Here is a 26856-nt window from a genome sequence, read left to right on the forward strand (position 1 = left end):
TGGTATTTTCTTGAGAGAACAGAGCAAAAGCAAAATGGTCAAAGCGAGCAAACAGAGTGCGAGAGAAAAGGAATGTAGGAGGGCCAAAGGAACAGGCTGTGTTGACGAGCCTGCATGAGTATGGGGGCGGTTGTTGAAGCAATCTGATTGCATCGTTCTGATCACAGGGACATTGGCAAGATCACACAAAAACAAACACATATACCTCAATCCAGGGCTTCAAATTTTCGTTGCGAGGGGTCGGGATAAATGGCACCAACCAACTAACCAACCGACCGTACCTCGATGCTGTCTCTCGTTGTTTATCTGTGCCCCACTCTAGGCCATTCTTCCAAATTATGCTATAGTTCCGTCAACCGCTATACAGTAGTTATCTTTGATGAGATGTCGTATTATATTACGATAGTCTAATAATTACAGCGTCTTGTATGCGCTTTTCTTAGATCTACTAACTAATCACCCCCATTACAACAATATTTGAAATCATATTTACCTTCTCCTTCTATCTCCCAGTGGCACACCAGCACCTTATGGAAATTAGCCGCCCTACGAATATTAGGCGGCCTTTTCCCATCACAGATTGAATCCACCGCGATTCATGTGGGTAAAAATACGCAAGAACGTGCAGTTGTTCCGCAGTCACAGTTCTCCTGAGATCCCCTCCCAGCCCACCACCAAGCATAACTCCTGTGGTATAAGAGTTAGGTCGAGTTCAACACTCCTAGGGTTCAGTGGTGCAGCTGGGGCCTGGAGATAACAATGTAAAGAAGATATTAACCATTTTATATGGAGATCTCTTTATCAACCCGTACCAGCCGACATAAATCCGCCTCGGGACGGAGTGAGGATCAGTCGGAGCTACTGGTTTGGTCTACTTCGGATAAGAATAAGTAAGCAGGCGAAATTCTATTCGCTGAGGAAAGGCCCCGAAAACGATGTAGTTTCATAAAGAATGACTCAGCAACAGCCCCCCCGCCTCCCCACTGAGATATCAACTACACTCCCTCTATCCATATTTCCGAGATAAGATTCTCATATTATCTTGAGCGTATCAATAAAGGCAAGCAGAACCACCTTCAATTAACGCTGGCTCTTAGCGAGATATGCAATCCAGTATGTCGTGTCCCCGGTAAAAAGCGGCTGGTCTACCCATTTGGTGTGCAGTTCGCAATTTTTGTTATCAGTATTGAAGTTTGCTCCTTGGCAAGTAATGTCTGCAGAGCAAGCCTTCACACAAGATTCCTCGGTCATGCTTGGCTTTGTCGAAAATTTGCCAGTTGTGATGGCCTTCTTGCATCTGACTTTGTACGTAATTCCATCAACCACACGCTCTCCTCCGTCGTCAGGGGGACAAGCACCAGGGGTCAGTGGTGACGGAGCCGGAGCTGGAGCCGGAGCTGGAGCCGAAACTGGAGCCGGAGCCGGAGCTGGAGCTGGAGCTGGAGCCGGAACCGCGGGGGCACTACAGCTATTCTTGGTACAGGCCCCAGAGCATCCTAGAGAGTGAGCACTTTGGAAACCCACTGCGTCGAAGCTCGGCTCGCCATGGTGATTGCCGTAGTAGCATGTCTTACTGTTGGTATGATAGTCGACACTGTGGCAGGCAGTCATGGCGGAACAAGCATCCATGCAGTCTTTGAAGGTGTCCTGATCATCCATGTAAAGCACCTTTGTTCCATGACGCTTTTCACAGTCCATATGAAAAACCTGTTTCTGACTTAGCATAAAGTTTCTTACCCGGCCGATTATTCAAGAGTATCATACTTCTCCTTTAGAAGCTGTATATTGCTGTCCATTCGCGAAGGGGCATTCGGTCGAGCATGCGATTGTTAGGAACTCGGGTGACTCTTGTGCGGGCGCCGGAGAAATAAACGCGTAGTCGTGGGTGTCATCTCCGCATTCTTTGGTAGAGAAGCCACCAGCATCAAAGATCTGGCAATTTCCGAGTGCGTGGCCCTTACTCTGTGCCACGGCAGAAAATACAAAGCTATACACGATATTAGCAACTTCATGTTCTAGCATATAGAAGGACAGATACGACAGTACCTCTTGCATCCAGGAGTTGAGGCACATTTCGCTGAACATGCTTCAAAGTCTGCCTCAACAGAGTCGGCACCAATTTTTGTGCCTCCTTCACCATGGGCACAGCATTGTAAGGTCCAGTGGGCGCCATCGGGAGTAGTGAACAAGTTACCATCATCTGGGTCCAGTCGTTAGTACATCGAGAACAGAAGCCAAGAACGACATTTCACCTTGAGGGCAAGTTGGGTTTGTCACGACTATAGGATCGGCTTTGGGAGTGAGCAAGTGAGGTTTCGGGCAAGAATGTGAGCGGATACCACCGCCGGTACTGCCACCCCCAGAGCTACCGCCAGGCGAACCACCGCCGACAACGCTGCTGCCAGGAGGGCCACCACCCCCAGACCCACCGCCAGGAGGACCGCCACCACTGCCACCGCCAGGAGGGCCACCACCGCCGGGAGGGCCACCGCCGCCGGGAGGGCCACCGCCGGGAGGTCCGCCTTGGGCGTCCACGACCGAAATGAGAGAAAGAGCAAGAACGAGCAAGGAAGACGTTGACAGAGGTCTAAGGACCGTAGGAAGATACATGGTTGTATACAATGGAAGGGCTATTCAGGTGAAGCTTGTATAAAGAATGATCGCGTTCTTCTTCAATAGTGAATCGGTGTTGTTCAACAAGAAGTCATGGGCCATGGGCTTGATTTATGTTCGATTAAAAGGACCGATGAGGTGGCTTGAATACGAAGTGTAAAACTGTAACATGGAAAGAACAACGTCATAAGTAGTACATCCAACCTTTACGTGGACAGTAAGACAAGCAAGGCCTGTCCGGGTGAGTGCTTTTTCCCCTCGCTGGTAATAATTTTCAAGTGTTGGTTCCACACATGCACATATTTCCAGACGTAGATACTATCAAGTCTCCCATTTCAGTATTCATAGCGGCTAGCGGTGAGTAACGGAAATCAGATTGGCACGGGGTAATGGATCATCGTGGAGGTATCTTTTCGACTCATGTTATGCAGTCACAACGCAGCGTCAACGTTACGCGAATACTGCACTGCTGAAAGCATCGATAACGCTAATAGAAAGTGGACAAATCGATCCATGATTGTTGTACAGAAGATGATCTGCAGTAAGTAGAGCTCTGCATAGCCTCTTGACGACTTTTATGAATAGGCGTTGGCTGCGTCAGCTATCAATTTTATCTTTTTGGCTAATACGCGACATTTTATCCCGTGATTAACGGTGTCACACACTTGACTGGTGGAAAAGTAGGCAGATATTAATCATGTGTACATTTAGGTCACTGCAAGGGATGCCTATGCAGGAAGCAATCTACATATCCAGAGAAGGCTGCGAGGCCTGGTGTGTGACTCCCAATTTGAGACCTAAATTTGCGCTGCCCCGGGCCCCCAAAGCTATGTATGAAAGGTCGGTGTAGCAAGTAAGTAGATTGAATCTGGTAATATCTATTGCAGTAGATATACAGGCGTGGCTTTTCTCGTCCTACTTTCTCTGCTTTTCCGTATGCTGATCATTCTATATCACCCAATACCTGACATCATGGTGCTGCAGGTCGAATCAGCCTCATTCCCCGCAGTTTTGGTTAAGGTTGTGTGGCGTCCCTTAACCAGGGCTAGCTGAACTTGCCATGGTTGTTGAATCACTACATCATACACATAGTCCCAAGGAAAGGAATCCTAGTCATCTCCTCTGTTGTTAAATCTCGACCAGATTCTGAGTATCATTTTGAAATTGGGTCTAGGAAGTCAGCAAGTAGTCCGTGCCGTAGCTTTGATTACTGAGAAGTACCGTTGTACGTATAGGATGCAGGGGTTAGGATGCATTTTCCCTGGTCATAGTTTCATGCAGTGTAATACCCCACACATTTGCAACCTTGCGGGAATCGACTTGCAGATCGTGCGCCTATTTGATTTTCCGCCACAAAAACGATGTTACTCAACAGGTCCCAAGTAAAAAGCTCTTTTCCTTTTTTGAGTCTCCTGCCTGAGTATGGAGAATTTAGTGAAACATGTCGATCTGTGTCACCCTAATGGCAGCCCATACATGCTCAAAGCCGATAAGGTCTAGCGGTGAGGCAAATGAACAGCATACATCCTATACATCCTACCTGAGTGTTCATTGCAAGACATTAGAGTAGCCTAGCATGCTCTCGAATCCAACGATTTAAAGGAGCGCGACATACCCGGTGTCATCGCTTTCAAAATCGGCTTATTTCAATATTATTACATTTACACTCAGCCACAAACCATACGCCAACACAGAATCATAATGATTATCCCTAAGCTTGTGGTGGCTTTCGCGACTTTTGTTGTCCCTTCGCAGGCATTTTTTTCTTTCCCAACTTGCTTTACCACGCTGGGTTCAGTGTTTTTCGGGAGTGGTGCAACGTTTGGTTCAAACTGCCCGGCGCCGAACCTAAAGGGTGGTGGTGGTGGCAGTAAGCTCGGAGGACTCCATTATAGTTCACTGCTTTGGAGGTTGCTAACAACAATACTCCTCGATAGGCCCACCACCGACAACGACTACCATAACTACAACCACTACCACTACTACAACCTCGTAAGCTTTGAGTGATTTTGGTCACAGATCTATGAGAAGTTGACAGTTTCTCGTCTTAGTTACACAATTGATCCCACAATCGTTACGAACGGCAAGCTTGCATGCACGGGAGCAGGTACATATCCGGTCTTCGATGAAAACTCAGCCGTGAAGTGTTGTTTGCCGTATTATGGCTGCAAATAATGACGATCAAGTACTTTGGTCATGACCCGGACGGTGGAACAAGGAACATGAGAGGGCATGGGTCCTGGGATGATCGATACTCCTTCAAATCGAGAATTTTCGAGACAATGTAGTGAAAGAGTTGCGTGTGGTAACAGTCTTGGAATGATTAGTACTCTGCGCTAAATAAATTGTTTCAACCGTGAGAGGGGGATGATGGTTTGAGATAGGGTGCTGAAATGACATACAGAGTGACAAATGATATTTTTGTTTCCGGGAGTGAGAAGTTCCAAAATTTGATATCACTATAGTTTCTACTTAGAAGTCCTCGAGTAAGTTTTGTGTTAAGGATTACCGAGTGGTGCTCATAGGGCCGTTTCTGGCTATGCCGGCACATATCGTTATTGTACCGATTAACAACAGGTAAGTTGTTGGAGCAACGCTTGACCACTCACTGTGACCAGATAGCAACTCGTAACACCCGAGAACATGGATGGGCTCATTGTGTCTGCCAAGCAGGCCCACACAAGTTCCTTGCCACAGTCGCAGGCCACATCGGCGTCCTTAGGGATCTTTCAAACCATGACGGTATTATGAAAATCAATGGTCGAAGGATACTCCACGTACATGCGATCCTTTGGGCAAGGGGCAAACTTACCTTTATAACATTACACTATCGGGTACTCGAAAATCGTGAGTTCGCTTCTAATATGATTCGCTACCTTGGAACAGCCACTGTGAACTATATACGTTGTATAAGTATCAGTCTTGGATTATCCAGTTTCCTTATAGATTCATCGGGTGTTAGTTCGACGTAACAATTTTGCCAGCTTTCGTCATGGATAACATAATATTACTGCATTATTACCAGTTGGCTGTCAATCTTTACTTTAATTTCTCAGAGCGCACTCGCATTCTTTGTATGTATGTTATTTTTTTGGAGTACTCATTATATTGAAATCACATTTTCCAACTCAACAAAAATTTACAGGTAAATTCGAAATTGCCTTCCACGATTTCCACATAGAAATTTGTTCTAGAACCCTTAGTCAAGACATGCCATTTCGATTTCGGCTAGAGAGTCCGGGGTTATGATCATTATCATCGCTCAAAGCACTATAACCTGATCCGTTATTGTCCTAGCGTTAGCGTCCCGGATAATTTCTCTGTGTAAAACTCGGAAGGCAATTTCGAATTTAGGTGTATTTGCATATTCAAGAGACCAATGTTTGTTTCTTTCGTTTTGAGCGGAAGTATGTAGCGAATTGGAAGTAATACTTTTCTGTGTAGTCTTCAAAGTACGGAATCAAATATCGCGGCAAAGCCAACGATCCTGCCCGCTTTCTATCAAATTTCGGTAGATATAAATTAGAAAACGGCCGGATAACAGCGTTACTAAATGCGGAAAGTCATCATGTTATTCGACATTATAATATTCCTTATTGAAGAGCGAATCTGGCCTACAGTGCACGTGTAAGTGCCTACTAAGTAGTTATACCGAAGGAAACGGAAGTAACGGAGATAGGTCGAGGAGCTATCGCATCGGTTTGATGGCGGGAAGCAAAAACACAGGGGCATGGAAATGAAGTTAGTTGGTATGGAAGCGTGAACAGCAAAAGGCACGTCCAAGAAGAGTTAAGGCTACTGTATAGGCGAATGGTAAGAGGATAATACATAGTAGCTGACGGATCGAAGTAAAATCAAGGACCACGAATGCAGTGTAGAAGCCTCGCCCATGACCGGCAAACTTTAAACCGAACAGGGAAGTAATCGAAGGCCAGTTGCGAATGCAAGAAGGAAAAGGAAGTGGCAAATAGCAAGACGATAGCAGTGAATGACCCAATGCAGTGCTAGAGGCAGGTTAGGCGGGCGAAGTTTCATGGCAAAATATTGCACGGCTCATACTTTCAAGCACAGCCGTAAGTGCGGCATTCCAAGTCGTTCGAAATTTGTTTCGTAAAATCCCCTTGAGTCAAGGGCCTTGACCTAGGATACTTGCATACCACTTTAGCCATATTTGTAGATGCGCGGGTTTTAGTTGTTGCCTGGACTAGGGATCCCCATACGTACTACAGAAGCTGCATGCATATTCCTTGCCGTGTTGAATTGTCAAAAGATCACCTCCATGATCTCCTCGGTGCGACATTATTGCTTAAGTGGAGCTATAAGTCGGCATTGCTGCCTCGCATTGTGTATCAGAACACAGCATTCGTGGGCTACCTATAAGAAACACACTAGTGGCTGAAGATGCAGCTGCTTGGGCGCACATATTTACTGTCAATGCTTTTATTCTTCATTCTCTGTTCTTATGGCGCTGGTCAATCCAATCAGCTTGCAGCGCACCTTTCGCTCCCGCATTATAGCACTAGTTATAACTGTCTAGTTATATACTATTACATAATCTCATCCATTCAATAAAGTGTAACCAGTCCCCCTCCATTCGAGACTGTATTTTATTATGTTCATTGCTTTTTCCCATTCAATAGTCAGATTTGACGCACTCTGCGTGACCAGGAATATTTGCCGGCATAGACTGCTCCATGAAAACTATCGTCATTATACGAGAAAATAGTGAGGGCAGGATCCTGTTAGCCCTCAAAGCTCTTCAAAAAAATGACAAATCACTCATTAAACGCGCTGCCGTTCGTATATATAGTGTATCGGAAACTACACTACGCCGAAGACATACGGGGAACTTATCTCGTGGTGATACACGCCCTCTCTGTCAAAAATTGACTTGTTTTAAAGAAGATACACTAGTACAATGGATTCTCCCTATGGACTCTCGTGGTGCAGCGACTACACCTGCTTATGTGAGAGAAATGACCAATGTTCCACTAGCCGATCGTGGAAACGACTCCCTATTAAATGTGGGGATTAACTGGTCATCATCGTTTATCAAACGCCGAGAAGAACTACAGTCACGTTACTCAAAGCGATATGACTATCAACGGGCAAAAAATGAAGACCCTAAAGTCCTACGTGACTGGTCCGACAAGTTGAAAAAACAATTGATGAGAACGGCATCCAATCTGATGATATATACAACTTTGATGAGACAGATTTTGCAATGGGCCTGATCTCAACTCAGAAGGTTGTTACACGGCCGATCTACGTGGCCGCCGAGTAATTTTACAACCTGGAAATCGCGAGTGGGTGACTGTGATTGAATGTATTAGTGCGGCAGGTTTCGCATTACCGCCAACTATTATATTCGAAGCGAAAAATCACAACTCTAGTTGGCTGGTTGGGCTGCCTAATAACTGGCGAATTGAAGTTTCACCTAATGGCTGGACATCAGATGAAATAGGAATCAAATGGTTGGAATACCAATTTATCCCATCTACACAAGTTCGGAAGAAGGGAAAAATTGTCTTTTGATTCTTGACAGCCATGGCAGCCATCTAACGCCCCAATTCGATCGACTATGTGTTGAAAACTCAATCATCCCACTTTGCATGCCAGCACATTCATCTGATCTTCTTCAACCCTTGGACATTGGCTGTTTTGCTATTCTCAAACGTGCCTACAGTAAGCTGATTACCAATCAGACACGGCTAGGATACAACCATATCGACAAGCTAGATTATCTAGCAGAATATCCTTTTTCTAGCAGAATATCCTCAGGCACGAGAAGAGACCTTCAAAACACAGACTATCCAGTCTAGTTTTGCTGCTGCAGGCCTAGTTCCACTAGACCCAAAGTGTGTGCTCCCAAAGCTCAATATTTCACTCCGAACACCAACACCACCACCCAGCCGCCCAAGCAACCGATCTAGCAAATTCAGTCCAAAAGCACCGAAAACAGCCAAAGAACTACAAAAACGGTTCTCTTCACTCAAAAATCTACTTAAAAAACGATCAAGAAGCCCTCCTTCCCCATCAAAGCTTGTCCTAGATCAGATTATCAAGGGCTACTGTCTCTCAATGCATACCAACGTGCTACAAGCTCAGGAAATTGCTGATTTACGGCCTGCGAATGAGAAAACAAAGGCAAAACAGGCACGTACGAATCGCCTAGTTCGCTCTGAACAGGGTGTTACGGTCGGCGAGGGCCTCCCGCCACCAAGGCTGCCAGCGCCGCTTGTTGAACCTATTGAACGGCCTCCACCTATAGCATCCGAACAGCCTATTTTACCACCTCAACCAGCCCAAAGTGCACCCCCTACGTGCAGCAGCTGTAACCGCGTGGGCCATAGAATCACCCGTTGCCCTAATAAGTAGTTATTAAATATCATGTTTTTTCGGTAGTCATATCTGGACTTGAAAATGTAGTGGTGGGTCGGGTGCGCGGCTCGCCCGTGGATTACGTTAGTCATTCCTCACATGACTCCACTGTTCTGATCACTGAGCCAGAGCGCCCTCATAAATGCGGCCGCAGCCGAGACAGGAAAGCCCCACCTGACAGACATTATCCTGTCTATATAGGTGTCGACGTCCCGCCTTCGCTTTGCAATGGGTTTCTTGATTTGACACTTCTTGGAACGACCGAGGTCGGGTTCAATGCTTTGGCGACAAGGCTTGGGTATTCGAATCTGACGTATACGGAGAAGTGGACTAAGAAGAAGGGGCCGGCTGGTAGTAGTGGGTTATTCGTGGCGTATGAGACGTTGACGCATGCGGAGAATCTGAAATAGAGGGATTTGCCTTGGCAGGGGCTGGATTGGTGAAATGTTGGATGTACATGTACTGCGGGTGGTGTTTATAACATGCCCGGATATTTCCAATGGGACCTCAATTCCTGATCTAATTGTTTGCAATTATTAGAGTGGATCAGTGAAACACCAGTAACTATGCCAGGCTCTTGGAGCTTTTTCTCAAGTAAAAACAAGGTCGCTGTCATGCATGAAAAATGCACCGGCTGGTCCATCCGCACTAAATAAGGCCAGGCAGAGCCGCGGGGTGGGCGGAAAGCGTCGGATAACCAAGGCTAACCACCTTCGCCCGACCAGCACCCCCAATATCCCCTTTGAACAAATCCACAGTTGACACCGGAATACCCACACGAGACTCCCATTGCTAATCACGACCTCCCGATTCATCCGTCCCGACCGGCCCAGTTGACAATGGACGGGGCCAGGCCATCCCGCCCGGACCGACCATATCAGCGCACCTACAAAGCATGCATCCCTTGCCGGGCACGCAAGGCCAAATGCGATCTGGGAACGGGTCCAGACGGCTTACCGATCGGCCCACCGTGTGCGCGATGTCGCAGGGAGATGCGCGAGTGCGTCTTTCCTGAGAAGCGCGCTTGGGAGAGATCGCGTAAACGCGGTAAGTTTCATGCAACGTTTCCTTGTGCTGGTCCCGCTGGCTAATCGGTTATTGCAGGGCGCTCTGTCGATGATAATGAGCAGGTGTCGCCGGTTGGCGAGGCTGCGGGCTCTTCGCCGGAGGCTGTGAAGAGGCACTTTACTCAGGCTCATCAGTCGCAGTATCCGGATACTACGAGCCCGTTTCAGCAGGGCTGGTCGTTTGGGCATCAGCAGTCGCCGCAGAATGGACATTGCTCCCAGATTGGGATCAGTCCTGTTCAGGCAGCGGATGTGAACATGCAAACTAATCCATCCCCGTCGCAATCGTATCATGACCATCGACACCGGTCGAGCTCTACTCTGGCCAGCTCGATGATGCGGACGGTTGTTGCGAGTGGAAATGATGCGCTGAATATTCTTTTCGAGGCGGCGACTGCTCAAGACCAGGAAGACAATACGTCGAATGAGACAGATACTCCCCATAGGGTTGGCTCAAAGTCGGGCGCACCGAATGGCAGAGAGCGATCTACCCCGAGGAATTTTGAAAGCCCGACTACATTTGAGTCGGCTCCTAGAGCTCAGCATCCGGTCAGCATATCTGATGTGGATCCTGAGACATTGCAGGTGTGGGAGGCTTGTCGATTCGTCAGGATGGGCTGGTTTACTGCCAGGGAAGCAGTCACATTTGTTGACTTGTGTGTTCATTCCCCAGGGTCACACTTTTGCTTGGGATTTTCTTCTAATATGCGTTGACAGGTTCTTCAAAAATATGTGCTGCTTGTCCCCGATATTGACATTCTTCTACTCCAATCATCGACACCACTATTGGCTCATCTCAAGAGAACCCGTCCTTTGCTGCACGATTCTCATGGTCTCGTCTCGCTATCACATTCTCCCTGGAGCTGGTGGAGATTCAAGGAATTTCTTCATTCATCATCGGCTATGGCAGCACTGCCAGCAATTGACAATGCGGCTGATCTTTGGTCAAGAAAAGTCTACCAAGTCTAAAATCAGAAGTTTGGGCACTGTGGAAGCGCTCCTGCTGATGGCAGAATGGCACCCTCGATCTCTACATTTCCCACCTGAAATGGACGGGTGGGATGATGACCTCATCCTGTCGCCTTCAAAGCCCTCTGAAAATACAGATTCGAATCCAAACTCGGCTAATCGCTGGTTGGAGGATATGATCGAGCCTTCCAGACGATCAGATCAGATGTCTTGGATGCTCCTTGGATGTGCACTTTCTCTTGCCCATGAACTAGGGATATTCGAGACGGAAGAAACCAATTCGCCAGACGAGGAGCAGGAGTGGAAGGAGCAAATGACCTTACGACGACAACGAGTACAGCGTCTTTTGTACGTATATATCAATCAATTGGCCTGGCGCATTGGATGTATGTCACCGATCCCGCAATCGCTGAATCACGCTGTCCTGGGCGGCCGAAAGCCTCGAGGCCTAAGCCAACCCGGGAGCACCTGGCTTATCTTCATGGATTCCTGGATCGAACTGACCAAGCTCGCACAATCTGTGACGGACATGTTCTTTCCGTCTGCCAAGTTCGCGCGCCAACAACTGCACAGCGGCCGCTATGTTGGTCTTCTCGAGCATTTCCGCCCACTGCTCAATCAATGGAAAGACAAGTACCTGCAGCCAGATGTGCTTGACAAGGCCTTTTACAACGACCTCTTCATCGAGTATCATTTTGTCAGAGTGTATACTCATTCAGTGGGAATGCAGGCTGTGGTCGAGCGGGTGGTGGCAGATGCCGACTCACATAACTTCGACGAAGTACGACCGATGACCATCGACCCAACAGACTATGACTATATACAAGAAGTGATCGACGGCTGTTGTCAGATTTTGCAGAAAGTCTGTCACCTCGCGGAAGTGGGCGCACTGCGATTCTCGCCAGTTCGCATCGTGCTCCGCATTACCAGTGCATCCATCTTCCTCATGAAGGCACTCAGCCTGGGTACCAGACAAGCAGTACTCGAGGAATCGCTCGAGGTGCTGGAAAAAGCATCAGCGCATTGAAATCAAACGCGCTGGACGACGTCCACCTCAGCACTCGCTACGCCACACTGCTGGATTTGCATGTCTCACGACTACGGCGCAACCTGCTGGCGTCTTCCAAAAACGGGAAGCATAGTCGAGGGGCCACGCGCCGGTCATCGATGGGACCTCCGCCCTGGCCGGACAATGGAGATCGTCCAAACACTATGAATACACCAGTATCCCAGGATCTGGCTTCGTCGGATTTGAACTTCATCCCCTCGATCAACGAAATGGACGACTGGCTGTCTCTGCCATTCGACCCGTCCATGGCGCCATTTAGTATGAGTACCGGGGCGCAATTTCCCATGTGTGAAGGTGGGGCTTTGGATTTCATATGGAACCTCCCATCGTGAGAGGTATGGGGGCAAAAGCTGGGGAAGTAGATAGTGGAGGCAGGCCCCGCCAAAGCACGGGCGCATCCTGTCAACATAAATAGGAATCAAGTACCCGAGAACCCACTGGTAAGTCTCTAAAGTACCGTTCTTATCTGATTTAAGGCGTTCACGACTCGCCCTGCCAAGTGCGTAGGCTCTAGACAAAGCGCAGGAACCCTCCAGTGAAATCCTGAGTCGGGCTGATCTCGGATCATATGATCTATCTAGCACAGTCTGCATCAAGCTCTGTAGGGCCGTGCCGCCGCCGCTTTCCCACTGCAAGTGGCCGGAATAGCATCCTAACAAAAATAGCATCCTAGCAAAAAAAGTTTGAAAAAATCTCTGGTGGCACTGCCACGCAGGAACGATGTAATCCCGGGAAATCCCATGCGGTGCCGGATGTGGCAGTCGAATCCTTGTCGGCGGAGGCCACTGCGTGCCGCTCGTCGCTCCGAGAGGCTGCCCGGCCTGCTGACTCATCACTGACCGGGCAATCTCGCCGGGTGGCGTGCACGCACGTGACCCGGGGTCACGGGCGCCCGAAAAAGTCGTCCTTATCGTCACCGACCCATTCAACCTGAAGAACCACCTTCGAAGCTCTCGCCCGTTTTATCCAGCCGTCCATCCGCGACCCTTCCCTCGCTTCGTCCGATCCTCATCACACACAATGGATCACACCAGAGACCCCTGCCCCTGGGTTGCGCTGAGCGACTTTGGCGGTGCTTTCTGCATGGGTGTACGTTCAACCCTGACCGTCCCCGATCGGCCGCCATCACATTCGATACTGGCTGCTCGTTGATTGAATACCGCCTTTGCATATGACAGTTCGACTGACTTGTTTTCGATCTAGGCTATCGGTGGTGCTGTTTGGCACGGTGTTAAAGGTTTCCGCAACAGCCCCTATGGTGAGCGCCGGATAGGTGCCCTTACCGCTATCAAGGCCCGCGCTCCCGTCCTTGGTGGTAACTTTGGTGTTTGGGGTGGTCTTTTCTCCAGTATGCTCACCCTTTTATTATTCGCTGTTATTTCAAAAGTGCTAATCATCCGCGGCATAGCTTACGACTGCGCTATCAAGGGTCTGCGCAAGAAGGAAGATCCTTGGAACGCTATTATCGCCGGTTTCTTCACTGGTGGCTCTCTGGCTGTTCGTGGTGGTGTCAAGGCTGCCCGTAACTCCGCAATCATGTGCGCCGTCTTCCTCGCCGTCATCGAGGGTGTTGGCATTGGTTTCCAGCGAATGATGGCCGACAACACAAAGCTCGAGGTAAGAACTTTTGGCTACCCGAAGAAACCGAGAACTGGCGACTAATACAGCCGCGAATTTAGCTCCCTCCCCCTCCTCCCTCCGAGCAGAAGGCTCTTGCCTAAACAAAACACCACTCCTACGACGACGCATACGCGATCGATTGAATACCTTGGTGGCCGACATACCCACTTTCTCCTTGTTCTCATACCACAACAACACACATCACATCCCCATATTGAGTCTCTCTTCTCAGGTGTTTGGTCTGGGTCATTCTTCTTAAAACGACATGGCATAGAGGTTCTTGTTTCCTTGCTTCCGCGCTTGCTTTATTCCGCCGGTCTGTTTTTTCGGAGCATTGTATTTTTGTGGGCGCGGGCTCGTATGGCTGGTTCATGAGACCGGCGCATGTTTCTTCTTGTTCGGGGTCCGATCGACCTCATCAAAAGAATTTCTTCTGCTCATCCTGCAAAAAAGCGATCGGAAGGGGACGAGGCGGATTCTTGTATATTATCATCTTTGCTGACTAAGGGCATAATAAGCATATTATCTGGCATATACTCCTGGCATTTACTCCACGGAACTCTTCTCTAAAGATACAATATTCGATACAGTGAAAGATTTTATCGCATTCATTACGAAAAGTTGGGATGCGAGGGCTGTTTCTCCTTGCTGGTTCTCGGCCTCCGTCCTCACCTTCCCCGCATCCTCAAATTCCACCTCACTCTTTCTCTTCCCAACATGCCCCGCTCAGACATCCGCGAAGAGCTTACAATGTCAGAGCCACCAGCAAACTTCAAGCCCGCTCTGATTCTACACGGAGGTGCAGGCGACTACCTACGCTCCAAGCTACCTCCAGAGCTGTACAACTCCTACCACGTTTCGCTACAGTCTTACCTGCGGTCGACAAATGCACTTCTCAAAAATGGTGCCAGCGCATTAGACGCAGCCGTCCATGCCGTCTCGCTCATGGAGGATGATGAGCTATTCAACTGTGGCCGAGGAAGTGTCTTTACGACAGCAGGTACGATCGAAATGGAAGCCTCGGTAATGGTGACCTCCGTTCGGGACGATGATCACAGTGAAGGTTCCATTAAACGCGGAGCCGGAGTAATGGGAATCAGAAATGTTCGACATCCTATCTGCCTTGCACGCGAGTCGCTCTTAAGGACAGGACATAGTGCTGATGGTCGACCCGTCCGTGACGGAGGCAGTATGCACTCACAGCTTGCGGGGCCTCATGTCGAGGCACTCGCTCGCGATTGGGGGCTGGAGTTCAAGCCTGATGAGTGGTTCTGGACTCAGCGGCGATGGGACGAGCATCGGCGTGGGTTGGAAGGACTGGAAGAGCCTCTTAGCCTGAGCCAGGGAACTGTTGGGTGTGTTTGTTTGGATCAATGGGGGAACTTGGCTGTCGCGACGAGTACGGGTGGCTTAACGAATAAGCTGCCTGGTCGGATTGGGGACACGCCTACCTTAGGTGCCGGGTTTTGGGCGGAGTCTTGGGATGAGCCGGTTCAGCATGAGCCGATGCACCATACGGCTCCTGATACAGTGCCGTCCGCTTCCTCACTTGGTGGTCTGGTTGAAGAGGCAAGAGGCTGGCTGACTGATTGTATCTCATCTTTCCTGCGGAAGTCCGGCACCGCAGGATACACAACTGTCAGAGCTAGGCCCAGCCACAATGAATCCGGCTGTGTCTCTGAGAAGCAGAGTCTGCTCAACCGAATGTCATCAGGACCTGGAACGATAAAGCGTGCCATTGCTGTTTCAGGCACTGGAAATGGTGACTCTTTCTTGCGCGTAGCAGCCGCACGCACCACAGCTGCAATGCTCCGATTTTCGGCGCCAGGTCATTTCTCAGGTTCACTCACCAATGTTGTCACTGCGGTTGCTGGGCCGGATGGGGAGCTTCAACGCTCGGCCGGATCACGCTGGGGAGTTACTGGCGAAGGCGAAGGAGGGATTATCGGCATTGAAGCTCAACTTTCTGCTGGGGCTTGCATCGGATCGCTACATCGTGGCCGGGTTGTTTTCGATTTCAATTGCGGTGGGATGTGGCGTGCGTATATTGAAGAGGATGCTGATGGAAATGAAATTGAGAAGATTATGGTTTTCCGTGATGACCATGAATATCTAATGTAGATTAGGGTATCGGGCATTATGCTCTTCCACCGCGCCATCATATCAGATACCTATTATTCGGTGCCAGAGGCGTCGATTGAGCTCACAATGAAAGTCCTTGTCTCCTACCACCAGCTTCCCAGTTGTGTTTTTGGGTAATGCATCTACTAGTACCCCAGGCCATTCCTACTCTTTCAACACGAGTTGAAAAAGTAGACTTTCTAGACTTCGAGCTAATCGCTAGTACAAACGGGCATAATAAATTAAAACGACGCACAAGTACATAATCAAAAGAATAGGCTATGTATCACATGACCATTCGATGAAGCTTATTCGAGCGTCTGACTCCCACAGATGTCCCTCCTTTCCAACCGACCAAAGCCTCCGCTCGGTATCCTTCACTAATCACTACACCTACGTGTCATATGGACCTCCGCTCATTCAAATAATAAATTTCGTGCCTGGTACGACAGGTGCCATCGGTGCTGGTGGCTGAGGATGGCGCTGGGTAGGGTCCAAAGGAGCAAATGGGAGTTCCCGCGTTAGAGCAGATTTGGTGTCTGCACAAAGAAGCTCTTTCCTTCCAGTCGGAGACGTTCCTGTGTACAGCTTAGTTCTGAGCCATGGACCGCTGAGACGAGAGTTGGTTCTTCCAATGGGATTGTAGCGAGGATGGAGCACCATTTGGATGGGTTCCCAGTACGGTAACATCTCCCGCCCATTCTGGTCACAACACGTTGACTTCTAAAACAACAATCTCTGGAAAGACCTGCTGAACATCCGCAAGTGACAGGCTGGCTATGCCCATGATCTGGATCGGGGGACGAAAATGAGTTTTAATCCGAACCAATTCCTGCAGGTAGTGTATATCCTCATAGAACAACACCGACATGCTAGCTCCGGTATCGTCCACGAAATCAAATTCTTCGTATGTATCAGTTGAACCGGGAATCCGTACCGCGACCTTAATCTTAACAACAAGTAACACAATCAGTTGCCACGTGGATTAGTCGTAGTTCAGGATAGGGGATGACAGACATCGGTCACATACCGAAACGGAAACCTCCTGGAATTATCCTTGTAGCAAGACATTGATTGCTAGGCCCAGAATTACCCATCTGGATAGGATGTTAACGATATGTCACAGGAGGACTCCATCAGTTTTCCTTTATAAACCTACCCCTTCGACCCAAAAACTTTCATGTCCATCGTGCTCTTTGTTTACCCGAAAGAACTCATCCCAATCAAAGGGTCTCGGCTGGCAAATTTGTTTTCCTTTCGACTAGTACGTGACCAAACCTGGGTTCCAGTTCAAGTTGCCCGATTGATAGGCCCTTATGATCGCGTTGACATTTATTTCCTGGTTGTAGTCATCTCCGTTTGTTCGTAAGGATGATCCAATATCCCCGAGCGTATCAAGACGCTGAACCACCTCCCAGCCTTTACCAGGAAAAAGAGCCATCAAATCACTTGTAATGACTTTTTTAGTGTTTATTTCGGGAAAGCCAAAGGGGGGTATTTACTTTCTATAAAGTTGCTGTTTCTCAAGCTCCTTCAGCCTGTATTCGAAGAAATGGGGTATAATGCCGTCTGAAATTCGCTCTTTGCATCGCTCGATTAGTGCGTCGATGTCACTAGTCATTCACAAGCAATCGTAATGCGACCACGCCAGTAATTATTCGTTGTCCTGAAGAAATAGGAGACAGTAGAATTACTTACTCGGGATCAAGATCGGGCTCCTCGTCTGTCCATTCCCATTCAGGAGGAATATCCGCTCGAAGAGTAATAGGATCTCCAGTTTGTCTGTGTCGATAAGTTCGGACTGGGCGCTCTGGCACATCCAATTTCAATAGACCGACATAGGACATTTTAAGGTCCCACTCCTTCGTGGTCTTGGGTTCGGTCTTGCAGCGTTTTGACGATCCAGGTTCCGATCGCCTAGCCTTTCTTTTGGCCATTTCGATCACTGCGCTAGGTGAATGTGTAATAGATTTCGACTAAGAGAAGCTCTCCAGAAAGTGATGAAGGAAGATGCGTCACTCGGGGGGAATTGCTCCGAATAAGTCAACATTCAAGGTCACTGCTCTCGACTCGCAAAGAAATTTGGGCTACAAAGAAAGTGGGGACTGATCTTCTTTCAGTTTATCAAAGTCTCGGGTGAAAGAGAATTTCTTGTTTTCAGTGCAGGTCAGAGCACAAATAAAGCAAGAAAAGCACCTGGCACCGAAGAATTCCATGCTTAGATCTCCGTTCATCTCACGTACCTATTTGTAATTCATGTCCATCAATAAGCTATCTGGAGTTCGAACAGTATTGGTGCGCAGGAGATATACGTGTTTGAGGGACGATACTTTTGAAGCCCCGGTAGGTTCGAGGGCAAAACAATTTCTCATTGAACTTGATATTCCGTGGTCATTTGAAGAGCTAGATAGGCCGAGATTAAACCTCCTTTTTTGGTAAAGGGAAACACTCCATACTTCAATACTAGCCTTTGATACTCCGCAAGTTCGAAACAGCCACTCCGAGTCCCTTTGAAAATAAGGTATAGAAAGCGGACTGCAAGCCACTATGGGATTTTATTTCGCTGGCGTGGGGATGAATCCGATCATCGGGCTGCGCGGGCAGCTGCCTTCATCAACGACTTCCTTGGGTTTGGTGTCTCCAACAGGCATGAGCTTGCAATGAGCATCGTTCATGATCAATAGTGGACATACTTGCACTTGGGGTCCTTAGAGCTCTCGGCAAGACACTCATCCAAACCAGACACTCGTCCAGACCAACGGAAAGCTGCTTGTAGGATTTGCCGTACACAACCTGTCGCTGGCAATGACGCTTCTAGGTGTGGCTGCCAGCCTTGATTGACTTGCGTCCACCATAGCCACAAATCTTAATGGCTTCCTTGCATTGCTCCCAAACAAAATCCACCACACATTCTTCCTTCTTGGATTCCGAGAGGTCGCTCTCCACTTGGAATGTCATATTCAAGGTTCTTCAGCTTCTCCTCGCAGGACACCTTTTCTGCAGAGCCTTTCTTGTGGCATTCGTCCAGCTTGTCTTGTAGATCGTCATTGAGGGCCGTGTAGGTAGTGGGGTCTTTGTCACATTTCGCCTTCTATCGCCTTCTCGGCCGCGAAGTCGCCATCGGTCTCATCCTTGCCATCATCCTTGTCGTCGTCTGCGGTGTCTCGGCGCATGAATACCGAGCCAATTACTTCATCTCCCAAAGCGTCGGAGGGTAGAGATTGCACATGCGGCTTCAGTAGAACCAGTCGCTTGCTTGACACCCGCTAGTTGACTGACAGAGCTTGGCACAGTCGTCAGGGGTAGTGGTTTCGGAAATATCGATCAGATTGTCGTAGTTTCCTGCGACATCACAAGAGTAGGCGACCTCGTAGCCATCCTCGAAGGTCTTTTCATGCCCAGGAGGCCGACAAAACCCTTTGTAGAGGTCACCATCCGAGTTCCGGGAGCCGACACCGACAAAAGGGCAAGAAAAGCCAGGATTGTACCCTTCATTTTGAGATTGGGGGAGTTCGAATCGGCTCACAGGAGAAGCTAGAAGATAATCAGAAATGTTTCCTGATTCTGAATATCCATGGTCCCTGGCTCGGACGGCCCTATTTATGTTCATTTGAAACAAAACCTCAGGCTCACTGTAACGAACCTGCTCAGCTTCATGAATCTCTTGATCTTCGTCATAATTGGGTCTCTCGGCTCTCTGTGCAGCGCCACTTCGATCGATATTTGTTGGTCTTACAAGGCAGTGGGACTTGGAATGTAACTATTCAGAAGAGGAGCCCCACCGAAGGTATGGTTTTGTTTTCCAGTCGCGATGGTTCAATAAGAAGATAATCATGTAGAAAAGCGATATTGGAGGTATTAGGCGATGATAAGGCTGGCTGATAATGCTCTGATCAAGCTTGCCATTATGCTATCTCCTGCAAAGACTCGGCTTGTTCCATTGGCTCCTTACGTGTAGATCGACGATGTGGGGACGTGGTACGGATATCGGCCGTGGCGGCGTGAGATCGTGGATTCGGAGTATATTTCCGGTCGATCGGGAGCTTGGACACAAAGCCATTTCCGGTTTTTGAGGTGCTGGGGCTAGCTGTAGGCTGCAAGGAAATGAGACATTGACCCCAGAACAACAACAAACTTAGTCCGAGATCGGCCCGTAAGCCGCGGCCGAAAGTTAAATGAATCGCAATACTTGAGGCTCGCAACGTGATGGCAGTCCACCTGAGCCTAGAGAAAATTTGAGCAGGTCTAGGGCTCCTTGTAGAGCTCCTTGTTGCTTCATCGTGCATGGCTACTTGGTCAATGCTGCTGGGAAAACGATAAGTAGTAGCTAAGGCATGTTACACAACACCGTTAAGTTCCACCCGGGGTCCACAGTTCGTCACCCAGCCATTCTGGACTTCAGGATTTACTGATCGGTCACTCGAAGAGAGAGGGTCTATCGCCGCCACAATGAACCTACACATTCACCTGACTTTGTCCGAGGTTAGTGTAAGGGGCAGTGGTAGTTGAAATCATGCACTTCACGTAGTTCCAACATTTGAGGCGTGCCCCATCTCGGGAAACCCGGTTTGACTCCTGGTAACTGCTGCTATATGATGGTATTTGCTCGGAGTGGAGTTGTCAAAAACGATATTGTTAATTATGTATTGAATGAGGCTAGGCTAAAGATCTCACGTGGGACAGGAAAATCCATTATTAAAGAGTAGGTAGAAAGTGTGATATGAGAGTTTGAGGCTTTGCCACACGAACGCGTCTTGAATCACATGTTGTGCCATACGCCATTTCACTCTCTAGGAGTGAATAATATGTGCCACCGTCAGTCCAAAGATGCTGCCCAGGAAGCTCTTCGCAATCATTTCCTTTGACATGTTCAGCTTAGCAGCGGAGTTCGATGTAGTTGCACTCGCTGGAGTCGAGGTCGTAGGCGTCGCAGAGACGCTCTTGGAAGCGCTCGAGGTCGAGGCCGATGTTTCAGTTGTCTCAGCTGATGAGTGGCTGGTCGATGACCCACCGCTTACACTGTCACCCGTCGAGGAAGCATGGTGAGAGGAGCCAGTGGGCGATTCAGTCGCACTGGAGCTGGTCGAGTTGTTTGCTGTCGCGGTTTCGGAAGAGCTCGAAGAAATGCTCACGACCTTGAAGCCGAGCAAGTCCTGCGAAGACGCCTTCGTGAACTCCACGGTCGCCCTTCCTGAAGCATCACCGTCGCAATCATCGTTCGTAAACAGAAGCATGTTGATCCCCTTCTCGCCCTGGGCGTCGACCTTGAAAACGCGGCCCTTAGGGTTATCGATCTCAATGCAGTCGCTGGGGCCGTGGCCGGATTGCGAATGTTTTTTGTTGTCGGAGTCGTGCCATGTCACCTCCCAGGCTCCTACGGATGGGGCCAGGGCAATTGTAGTAATTGCCAAAGGGAGAATGGTTGACCACTTCATTTTGGTATGGCAGCGAACTCGAGGAATGGTGCAGTTTTGGTGCGACAGCGAACAATTGCGAAATGCAGAGAAATGCGACCCTGGTGAGCGCGGCTTCGCTTATAACCAAATTGATCCCAGCGCATTCCGCCAGCTGAGGTCGACCTCGGGTCCCCAGATCTCCAAATGGGGTTCCATTTCGCGCAGATCCTCGTATTCGATGCAGAAGAGAACCACTTAGAGTCGCAGCCGAGCAGCCACCAGCCATCGCAGGCCGTGTTGGCACTTGGCGCCCCTTTCAATGGCGACCGGAGTTGCTGCCAGGCACCGGGGGAATGCAGTTTCAACGGTGGAGGAAATGAACGAATGTGGGCGATGAATGATGAAGTAGAATAGAAGTGTTGATCTCCCCGACCGGGATAACAACAGCGGCTGCCAGGCTGCCTGAGGCATCAATACGATCTCAGAACAGACATAGCAGCGCTGGACAACAAGCAGTCGGGCTAGGGCGCTGACACGATTCTAATTTCAATATAAACTGGCTGGCATCTAACTAGGGGCGTTGGAGTATATAAAGATGACAGTGCCAGTGGCTTATGCTTGGGAATGTCGACCTCGATTGGACGATGCTGGGAGTACAGTGGGCCTCATACTCGAGCTTGGCATCCAAGAGTTTATCAGCATCAACACGTAGAGCTTCCGCTTCCTCTATAAGAGAGTGGAATATTGCTTTGGGGGTAAAGAAATAAAATAAAAGTTGATTAGAGGCGGAATCGAAACCGTGGCCTTTCGCAAACAGTACGTGCCTTGTAATTTAAATCAAGGACGCTGTATTGTTGCCTGGATGTCGGGTACGTCGACCTGAAAAATGCCCTCATTTCTTTTGCGACCTCTTGGTTTCAACATGATACTACGGATTTTGATAGTGTTCGTTTTATTCGAGAAACTCGCTATCTATAGAACCGTGGTTAAAATTTTTATATCCTCAGTTTGCAGCAGAAAATCGGAAGAAAAAATGGGTCGAATCGCCACTCTTTCGCAAAGGGTCACAATGGCTTCATATATATTCCATTAAAATTATGTACTATCACCCGCATAAAGGGTATGGTCGAGTGGTATACTGCCTCAGTGTCTCCGAATACATTACGGTCGTATAGAGGGGTGTACAAAGTTCCTCCCCAACAGAGTCCTGTTACAGGCTAGGGGTGTCTTGCACTGTACTGAGAACTACCACGAACTCACGCCCCAGGGATTTTTTATTCTTTTTTATTCTTTCTCGTTATTTCTCGTTTTTGTTCTTTCTTATTACTTTTTTTATTTTTACATGGCTTTTTTTTTTTTTTTCCAAACCCAGGGAGTTTTACCAGTCATACTTAGTGGATGGGAACATTGTGAATTCGAGCTACTTCTGCTGGATACGATACAGATTTCAAGAAGCCATGCAATATTACTTCAGGACAGAAAATTCAAGGTCACACCTTTTGTATGTAGACGGAAGTCACGAATGCGTAATATCTCATCACACATGTCGAGTCTTAAATATGCATATAAATGTAGTGGATGTCTCGCGCCTGTACTCGATGCGGTCGGGAGTAAGAAGCCGGAGAGTAACTTGGACCCGAGTCCAGGGGCAGATACGGGCTCTGGAGACTGGATCCAGTAAGCAGCATTCGAGCTCGACGAATGGGTACACTGTACGCGATCCGTCTGGCAGGTGGATTATGTTGTGCCCAACAGTTGGAATCAATGGATAGATCAGTGGACGGCAGGGCCCGGCAAGTGGTAGCAGATCTCTTTCCATAATGGACATGACTGAGGCGCCGGTGTCGTATGAACCCCAGTTCATCTCACCAGTCGTATTCGGGGATGCGGAGGCAGATGTCATACATCGCTTGGAGTTAGAAATCCATTCTCGAGTGGTTTGATTCCATTGACAGGAAGATTCAGGACCGAGAAATGTTTCCCGAGGGATGGAGATAGCCCGGGCCGAATGGTATGATGGCTATATGGGTGTTCAACTCGTGTTCGTGCATCTGAGAGGTTTTTTGTTATTTTTTGCTCTGTTTAGTAGTTTAAAAGGAAGAATTCCGTACCCCCTAAACGTGAAATTCCTTGTGATCACCGTGATTGCGGTTGATTGTCTCAAATTTGTTCTAATCGAATGGTCTTGGCTTGGAAAGCTTTTTCCCTTGGACTAGTATGTGATGAGTCCTGGATGGCAGCCCAGGGAACCATCTCTGTAAGCCTCGATGAGAGAGTTTATATTGTCGAGTTGTTTGGTTTTGTCACCATCATTCTCGAGCGTTTCCTTCATAAATTTGAGTGATTGCAATCTCAAGTAGACGTTGCTGTCGAAGCCTTGAGGCTCCCGTTCGGCCACAGTTCCTTTTAAAACAAATATAAGATTAGCATTGAACAGAATAGAAGAGGACGCAATGATTGAAAGGGGCAAAGGCGGATCTTACTCTATCTCTCCTTCTTTAGTTCCTCAAACCTTTCCAATCGTGTCTTGAAGACGTCGGGCATGATTCGCTCGGCGATGCGCTCATGGCATCTTTCAATTTAAGCATCAATGTCACTGGGACGGCTTAGTTAGATCGCGTTCTATTATTCATTTTTATCGCTACTTCACTCACTCCTCAGCCAAATCGTATTCAATATGATCCCAGCCCTTGGGAATATCATCAATCTCGGTGATGGGCTCAGCGCCCGTATGATTCCAATTCTTTCTCGGCCTGACGCGCTTCTTCGCCTTCCTTGGCTGCTTCGGAGCCTCATCAACGTAGGATTTGTCAAGGTCTAGATCCTCATAGTTCAGATATTTGCGCTTGAGTGGGTCCGAGGCTAGCTTGGGCTTAAATGGTCCCAATTTTCGTGTGCTTTGTGATGGAGACGCTTTTCTCTTCTTCTTGAGTTTGTCCATCAACCTCTGCATCGGGCTATACCCGTCCTTATTCAAACCAGGCGGAACCTCCGGCGTGCTAGTCCCATATGTGTTGCCCGGGGCTGGAGTAGCAGTTGTGGCACCGCCTGCGGCAGCTCCAGCATTCGCCGTCGCTGGAGAGCCAATTGAACTCCCAGGAGCAGGCGTACCAGCTCTGGATGTGTCTACATCGAGTGGCACAAGCTGTGCACGCTTCATACTGGTCGCGAGCGCCTGATCATCTTCTTAGGCTTTTCTCTTCTGGCCGCTGGTCTGACTTGACTGGACGGGCGAAAGATTCGCCTCCGGTGATGCCGGCCAGTCTGGAGGTTGCTTTATGTTAAGCGGCTTGTCGTCAGGCATATTGTCAGATCCAGGATAAGACAATTCAGGTTCCAAGGTGTCGTCAACTGACTCAGCATCGAGGGTGCAGCACCGAAGGGCATCGGTGAGCTTAAAACCGCTCAGGTGCATGGATGCTATGCGTTGACGACAAAGAGATGTTCCTGTTTTTGAGGGAAGATGGTTGAGCTTCATGGGCGAAAATGGAATGTAGGTGGTTGAACAAAGAGCAGACCTTCGAGCACTTTCGAATTAACAAAAATATTCACGCTGGTGGAAGATTCCGCTCCTTTGATAATTGCCATGCAATCTACCCTGGGTAATCTAGACTGGTGTATCAAAGTACTGCCAGCATCGATACCTTACTTTCGTAAATTGATTTTCTCCTCCGAAAAAGAAAAGACATGGTATCTAAATCAAAAACCCTCTAACGCCTCCTCAGTCCAATCCCACAATCTCCCGGCCAACCCATCATCCGTCTCCAACTTCTTCAATCGAGACTGCGCCAACTCCCCAACAGGCTCATAATACAACCAATTCTGAATTTCCTCTCTTGGTGCCGTCGCCGCCCAAACCTGATTATACGCGCCCTGCTCGGGCTTCAACATTCTCCCCACACTGGTGCTGTAAATCAAAGCTCGATCCAGAAATCCCAGATTATCAACCAACCCCGTCGAGACAACGCCCGGGTGGATCGAAATGGTGATGATACTGGGGTATCAGCGCGCCAGCTCACGTGCGTAAATCAAATTCGCGAGCTTGCTTTGTCCGTATCGAAACTACGGACCTCCAACAAAGAAGTCATTTTGGACAGTGCGGAGATTGTCGAAGAGAATTCCCCCACTTGGGTGTATCCTCGCTCCTTGAGACGTGAGAATTACGATTCGGCGGTCTCCGTCCTCACCTTGTCGGTTCTCGAGCAAGGGGAGAAGTTTCTTGATTAGTAGGGCATGACCGAGGTGGTTTGCTCCGAATTGGATTTCGTAGCCATCTGTTGTGAGGCCTGGGGTTTGCGCCATGATTCCGGCGCTGCAAATGAGGATATCGAGACGGGTTGTGAACGCGGCAAATAATTTCCCGGCTTGCTTGACTGAGACTAAAGAGGCGAGGTTGCATTCTACAAAGGTGACTTCAGTGCTGGAGCCGGCGTCGCGAACTCTTTGAATGGTCTTTTCGGCGGTCTTGGCGTTGCGCCCGCTGATATAGATGTGGGCTGGTTTGTGTTTGGCGAAGAGGATGACTGATTCGGCACCCAGTCCGTTTGTTCCTAGATTTTGGAGGTTAGTGATCATTGGCGTAAATTGCTGTTGTTGCGGTCGAGTTACCTCCTGTAATGAAGATCGTTTTGCCGGTGAGGTCTGGCACGTCATTGTCAGGGTTGAGGCATTGCGATCGCGCGTTTGGGGCAGCAACGTGCGTATCTTTATTTGTGCGAAAGAAGGTGATCTTCGAGTCCTGAACGCCATGGCAAAGATTCATCTAAATAACTGCGATGGCTTGGACATTCCTGCCGGGATGATGTCGCGCGGTTCGGCGTGATGTTCGTATTCAGCCCTCCGACTTCCAGTCAAGAAACCCTGTAATCCGGCCATGGCTTACCATATTATTGTGAGATTTTAGATCGTCGTGGGCGAAAACAATACAGTGCAAAATGTTCTGTATACCTGTTGTGACGTCGAGAGTTTGACGATATGCCAAATCAGTTTCAAACCCGCCCGGCCAAGAAGTCTGTATTAAGTATTCGTTGAGTTTCTGCTCAGATTCGAACGGGCCGACACGTTGGGTTCGGACACGAATGCTCGAATGCTTTTGATGGCGGTTCGTAGCAAAGAACGAATTCGATTCCCAACCCATGGCTTCAATCATCTGCGCATCACCTCTAAGAAGACTTTAAGCTTGTGAATAATCGATTCTTTTTCCTGAGGACTCAATGTCTCGTAAACCTGGCCTAGTTCCTGGCCAGGAACTCGAGTCGTGAGAATCAAAACTGGTGCATGTTGTGTACCGGGATGCTCTCCATAGCAAATCACTCGTGGGCAGGAAAGCCGGTTCTTCTTGCGACTTGCATGGCCTGGGCCTCTTCTATCTGAGTGCCATAAGACCATTTCAACATGAGCCCGAACGCAAATTGGGCAATTTAATTATCGTAAGGAGTCCCGACCCAGCCACAGTGATGTCGAGAGGGTCGTTGCACGTATACATGCAAGAGAGCCCAAAATTTATCGCCAGGGGCTTGGTGGGTATTGTATTGTGTGCAAAGGGCCAGTTTTCATCAGACCATTATATTCAGACAATAGGATACGTGGTATGAGTCAAGGTATTATACGAAAGAGAGGC

The 26856-nt window shown here is 48.7% G+C and overlaps 10 protein-coding genes across 10 annotated transcripts; 3 read left to right on the forward strand and 7 right to left on the reverse strand.

The window, feature by feature from the left end:
- Positions 1-1080: 1080 nt before the first annotated feature.
- N7532_008711 (uncharacterized protein) lies at positions 1081-2610 on the reverse strand (the record flags this gene model as incomplete). Its single annotated transcript, XM_056621203.1, has 5 exons — positions 1081-1385; positions 1575-1707; positions 1765-1987; positions 2047-2200; positions 2253-2610. 5 exons carry the CDS (start codon positions 2608-2610, stop codon positions 1081-1083), a joined length of 1173 nt encoding a protein of 390 aa, XP_056472009.1.
- A 7223-nt stretch (positions 2611-9833) lies between these two features.
- Positions 9834-12431, forward strand: N7532_008712 (uncharacterized protein; the record flags this gene model as incomplete). Its single annotated transcript, XM_056621204.1, has 4 exons — positions 9834-10041; positions 10099-10717; positions 10779-11892; positions 11961-12431. 4 exons carry the CDS (start codon positions 9834-9836, stop codon positions 12429-12431), a joined length of 2412 nt encoding a protein of 803 aa, XP_056472010.1.
- A 688-nt stretch (positions 12432-13119) lies between these two features.
- On the forward strand, positions 13120-13820 carry N7532_008713 (protein transporter TIM17; the record flags this gene model as incomplete). Its single annotated transcript, XM_056621205.1, has 4 exons — positions 13120-13188; positions 13303-13447; positions 13508-13716; positions 13779-13820. The coding sequence occupies 4 exons, from the start codon at positions 13120-13122 to the stop codon at positions 13818-13820; spliced, it is 465 nt and encodes a 154-aa protein (XP_056472011.1).
- A 616-nt stretch (positions 13821-14436) lies between these two features.
- N7532_008714 (isoaspartyl peptidase/L-asparaginase) lies at positions 14437-15840 on the forward strand (the record flags this gene model as incomplete). Its single annotated transcript, XM_056621206.1, has 1 exon — positions 14437-15840. The coding sequence occupies one exon, from the start codon at positions 14437-14439 to the stop codon at positions 15838-15840; it is 1404 nt and encodes a 467-aa protein (XP_056472012.1).
- Positions 15841-16546: 706 nt separating this feature from the next.
- On the reverse strand, positions 16547-17777 carry N7532_008715 (uncharacterized protein; the record flags this gene model as incomplete). Its single annotated transcript, XM_056621207.1, is given in 5 exon segments — positions 16547-16789; positions 17000-17101; positions 17114-17288; positions 17343-17453; positions 17539-17777. The coding sequence occupies 5 exon segments, from the start codon at positions 17775-17777 to the stop codon at positions 16547-16549; spliced, it is 870 nt and encodes a 289-aa protein (XP_056472013.1).
- A 1140-nt stretch (positions 17778-18917) lies between these two features.
- Positions 18918-19518, reverse strand: N7532_008716 (uncharacterized protein; the record flags this gene model as incomplete). The annotated part of the gene is made up of 3 exons (XM_056621208.1): positions 18918-19030; positions 19120-19436; positions 19484-19518. 3 exons carry the CDS (start codon positions 19516-19518, stop codon positions 18918-18920), a joined length of 465 nt encoding a protein of 154 aa, XP_056472014.1.
- A 1112-nt stretch (positions 19519-20630) lies between these two features.
- N7532_008717 (uncharacterized protein) lies at positions 20631-21275 on the reverse strand (the record flags this gene model as incomplete). The annotated part of the gene is made up of 1 exon (XM_056621209.1): positions 20631-21275. One exon carries the CDS (start codon positions 21273-21275, stop codon positions 20631-20633), a length of 645 nt encoding a protein of 214 aa, XP_056472015.1.
- A 2445-nt stretch (positions 21276-23720) lies between these two features.
- N7532_008718 (uncharacterized protein) lies at positions 23721-24396 on the reverse strand (the record flags this gene model as incomplete). The annotated part of the gene is made up of 2 exons (XM_056621210.1): positions 23721-23808; positions 23891-24396. 2 exons carry the CDS (start codon positions 24394-24396, stop codon positions 23721-23723), a joined length of 594 nt encoding a protein of 197 aa, XP_056472016.1.
- Positions 24397-24423: 27 nt separating this feature from the next.
- Positions 24424-24651, reverse strand: N7532_008719 (uncharacterized protein; the record flags this gene model as incomplete). Its single annotated transcript, XM_056621211.1, has 1 exon — positions 24424-24651. One exon carries the CDS (start codon positions 24649-24651, stop codon positions 24424-24426), a length of 228 nt encoding a protein of 75 aa, XP_056472017.1.
- A 284-nt stretch (positions 24652-24935) lies between these two features.
- N7532_008720 (uncharacterized protein) lies at positions 24936-25998 on the reverse strand (the record flags this gene model as incomplete). Its single annotated transcript, XM_056621212.1, has 3 exons — positions 24936-25230; positions 25303-25786; positions 25845-25998. The coding sequence occupies 3 exons, from the start codon at positions 25996-25998 to the stop codon at positions 24936-24938; spliced, it is 933 nt and encodes a 310-aa protein (XP_056472018.1).
- Positions 25999-26856: the final 858 nt, after the last annotated feature.

Source organism: Penicillium argentinense (assembly GCF_028826775.1).
Source record: "Penicillium argentinense strain IBT 30761 chromosome Unknown utg000009l_segment0_segment0, whole genome shotgun sequence".
Taxonomy (NCBI): Eukaryota; Fungi; Ascomycota; class Eurotiomycetes; order Eurotiales; family Aspergillaceae; genus Penicillium; species Penicillium argentinense.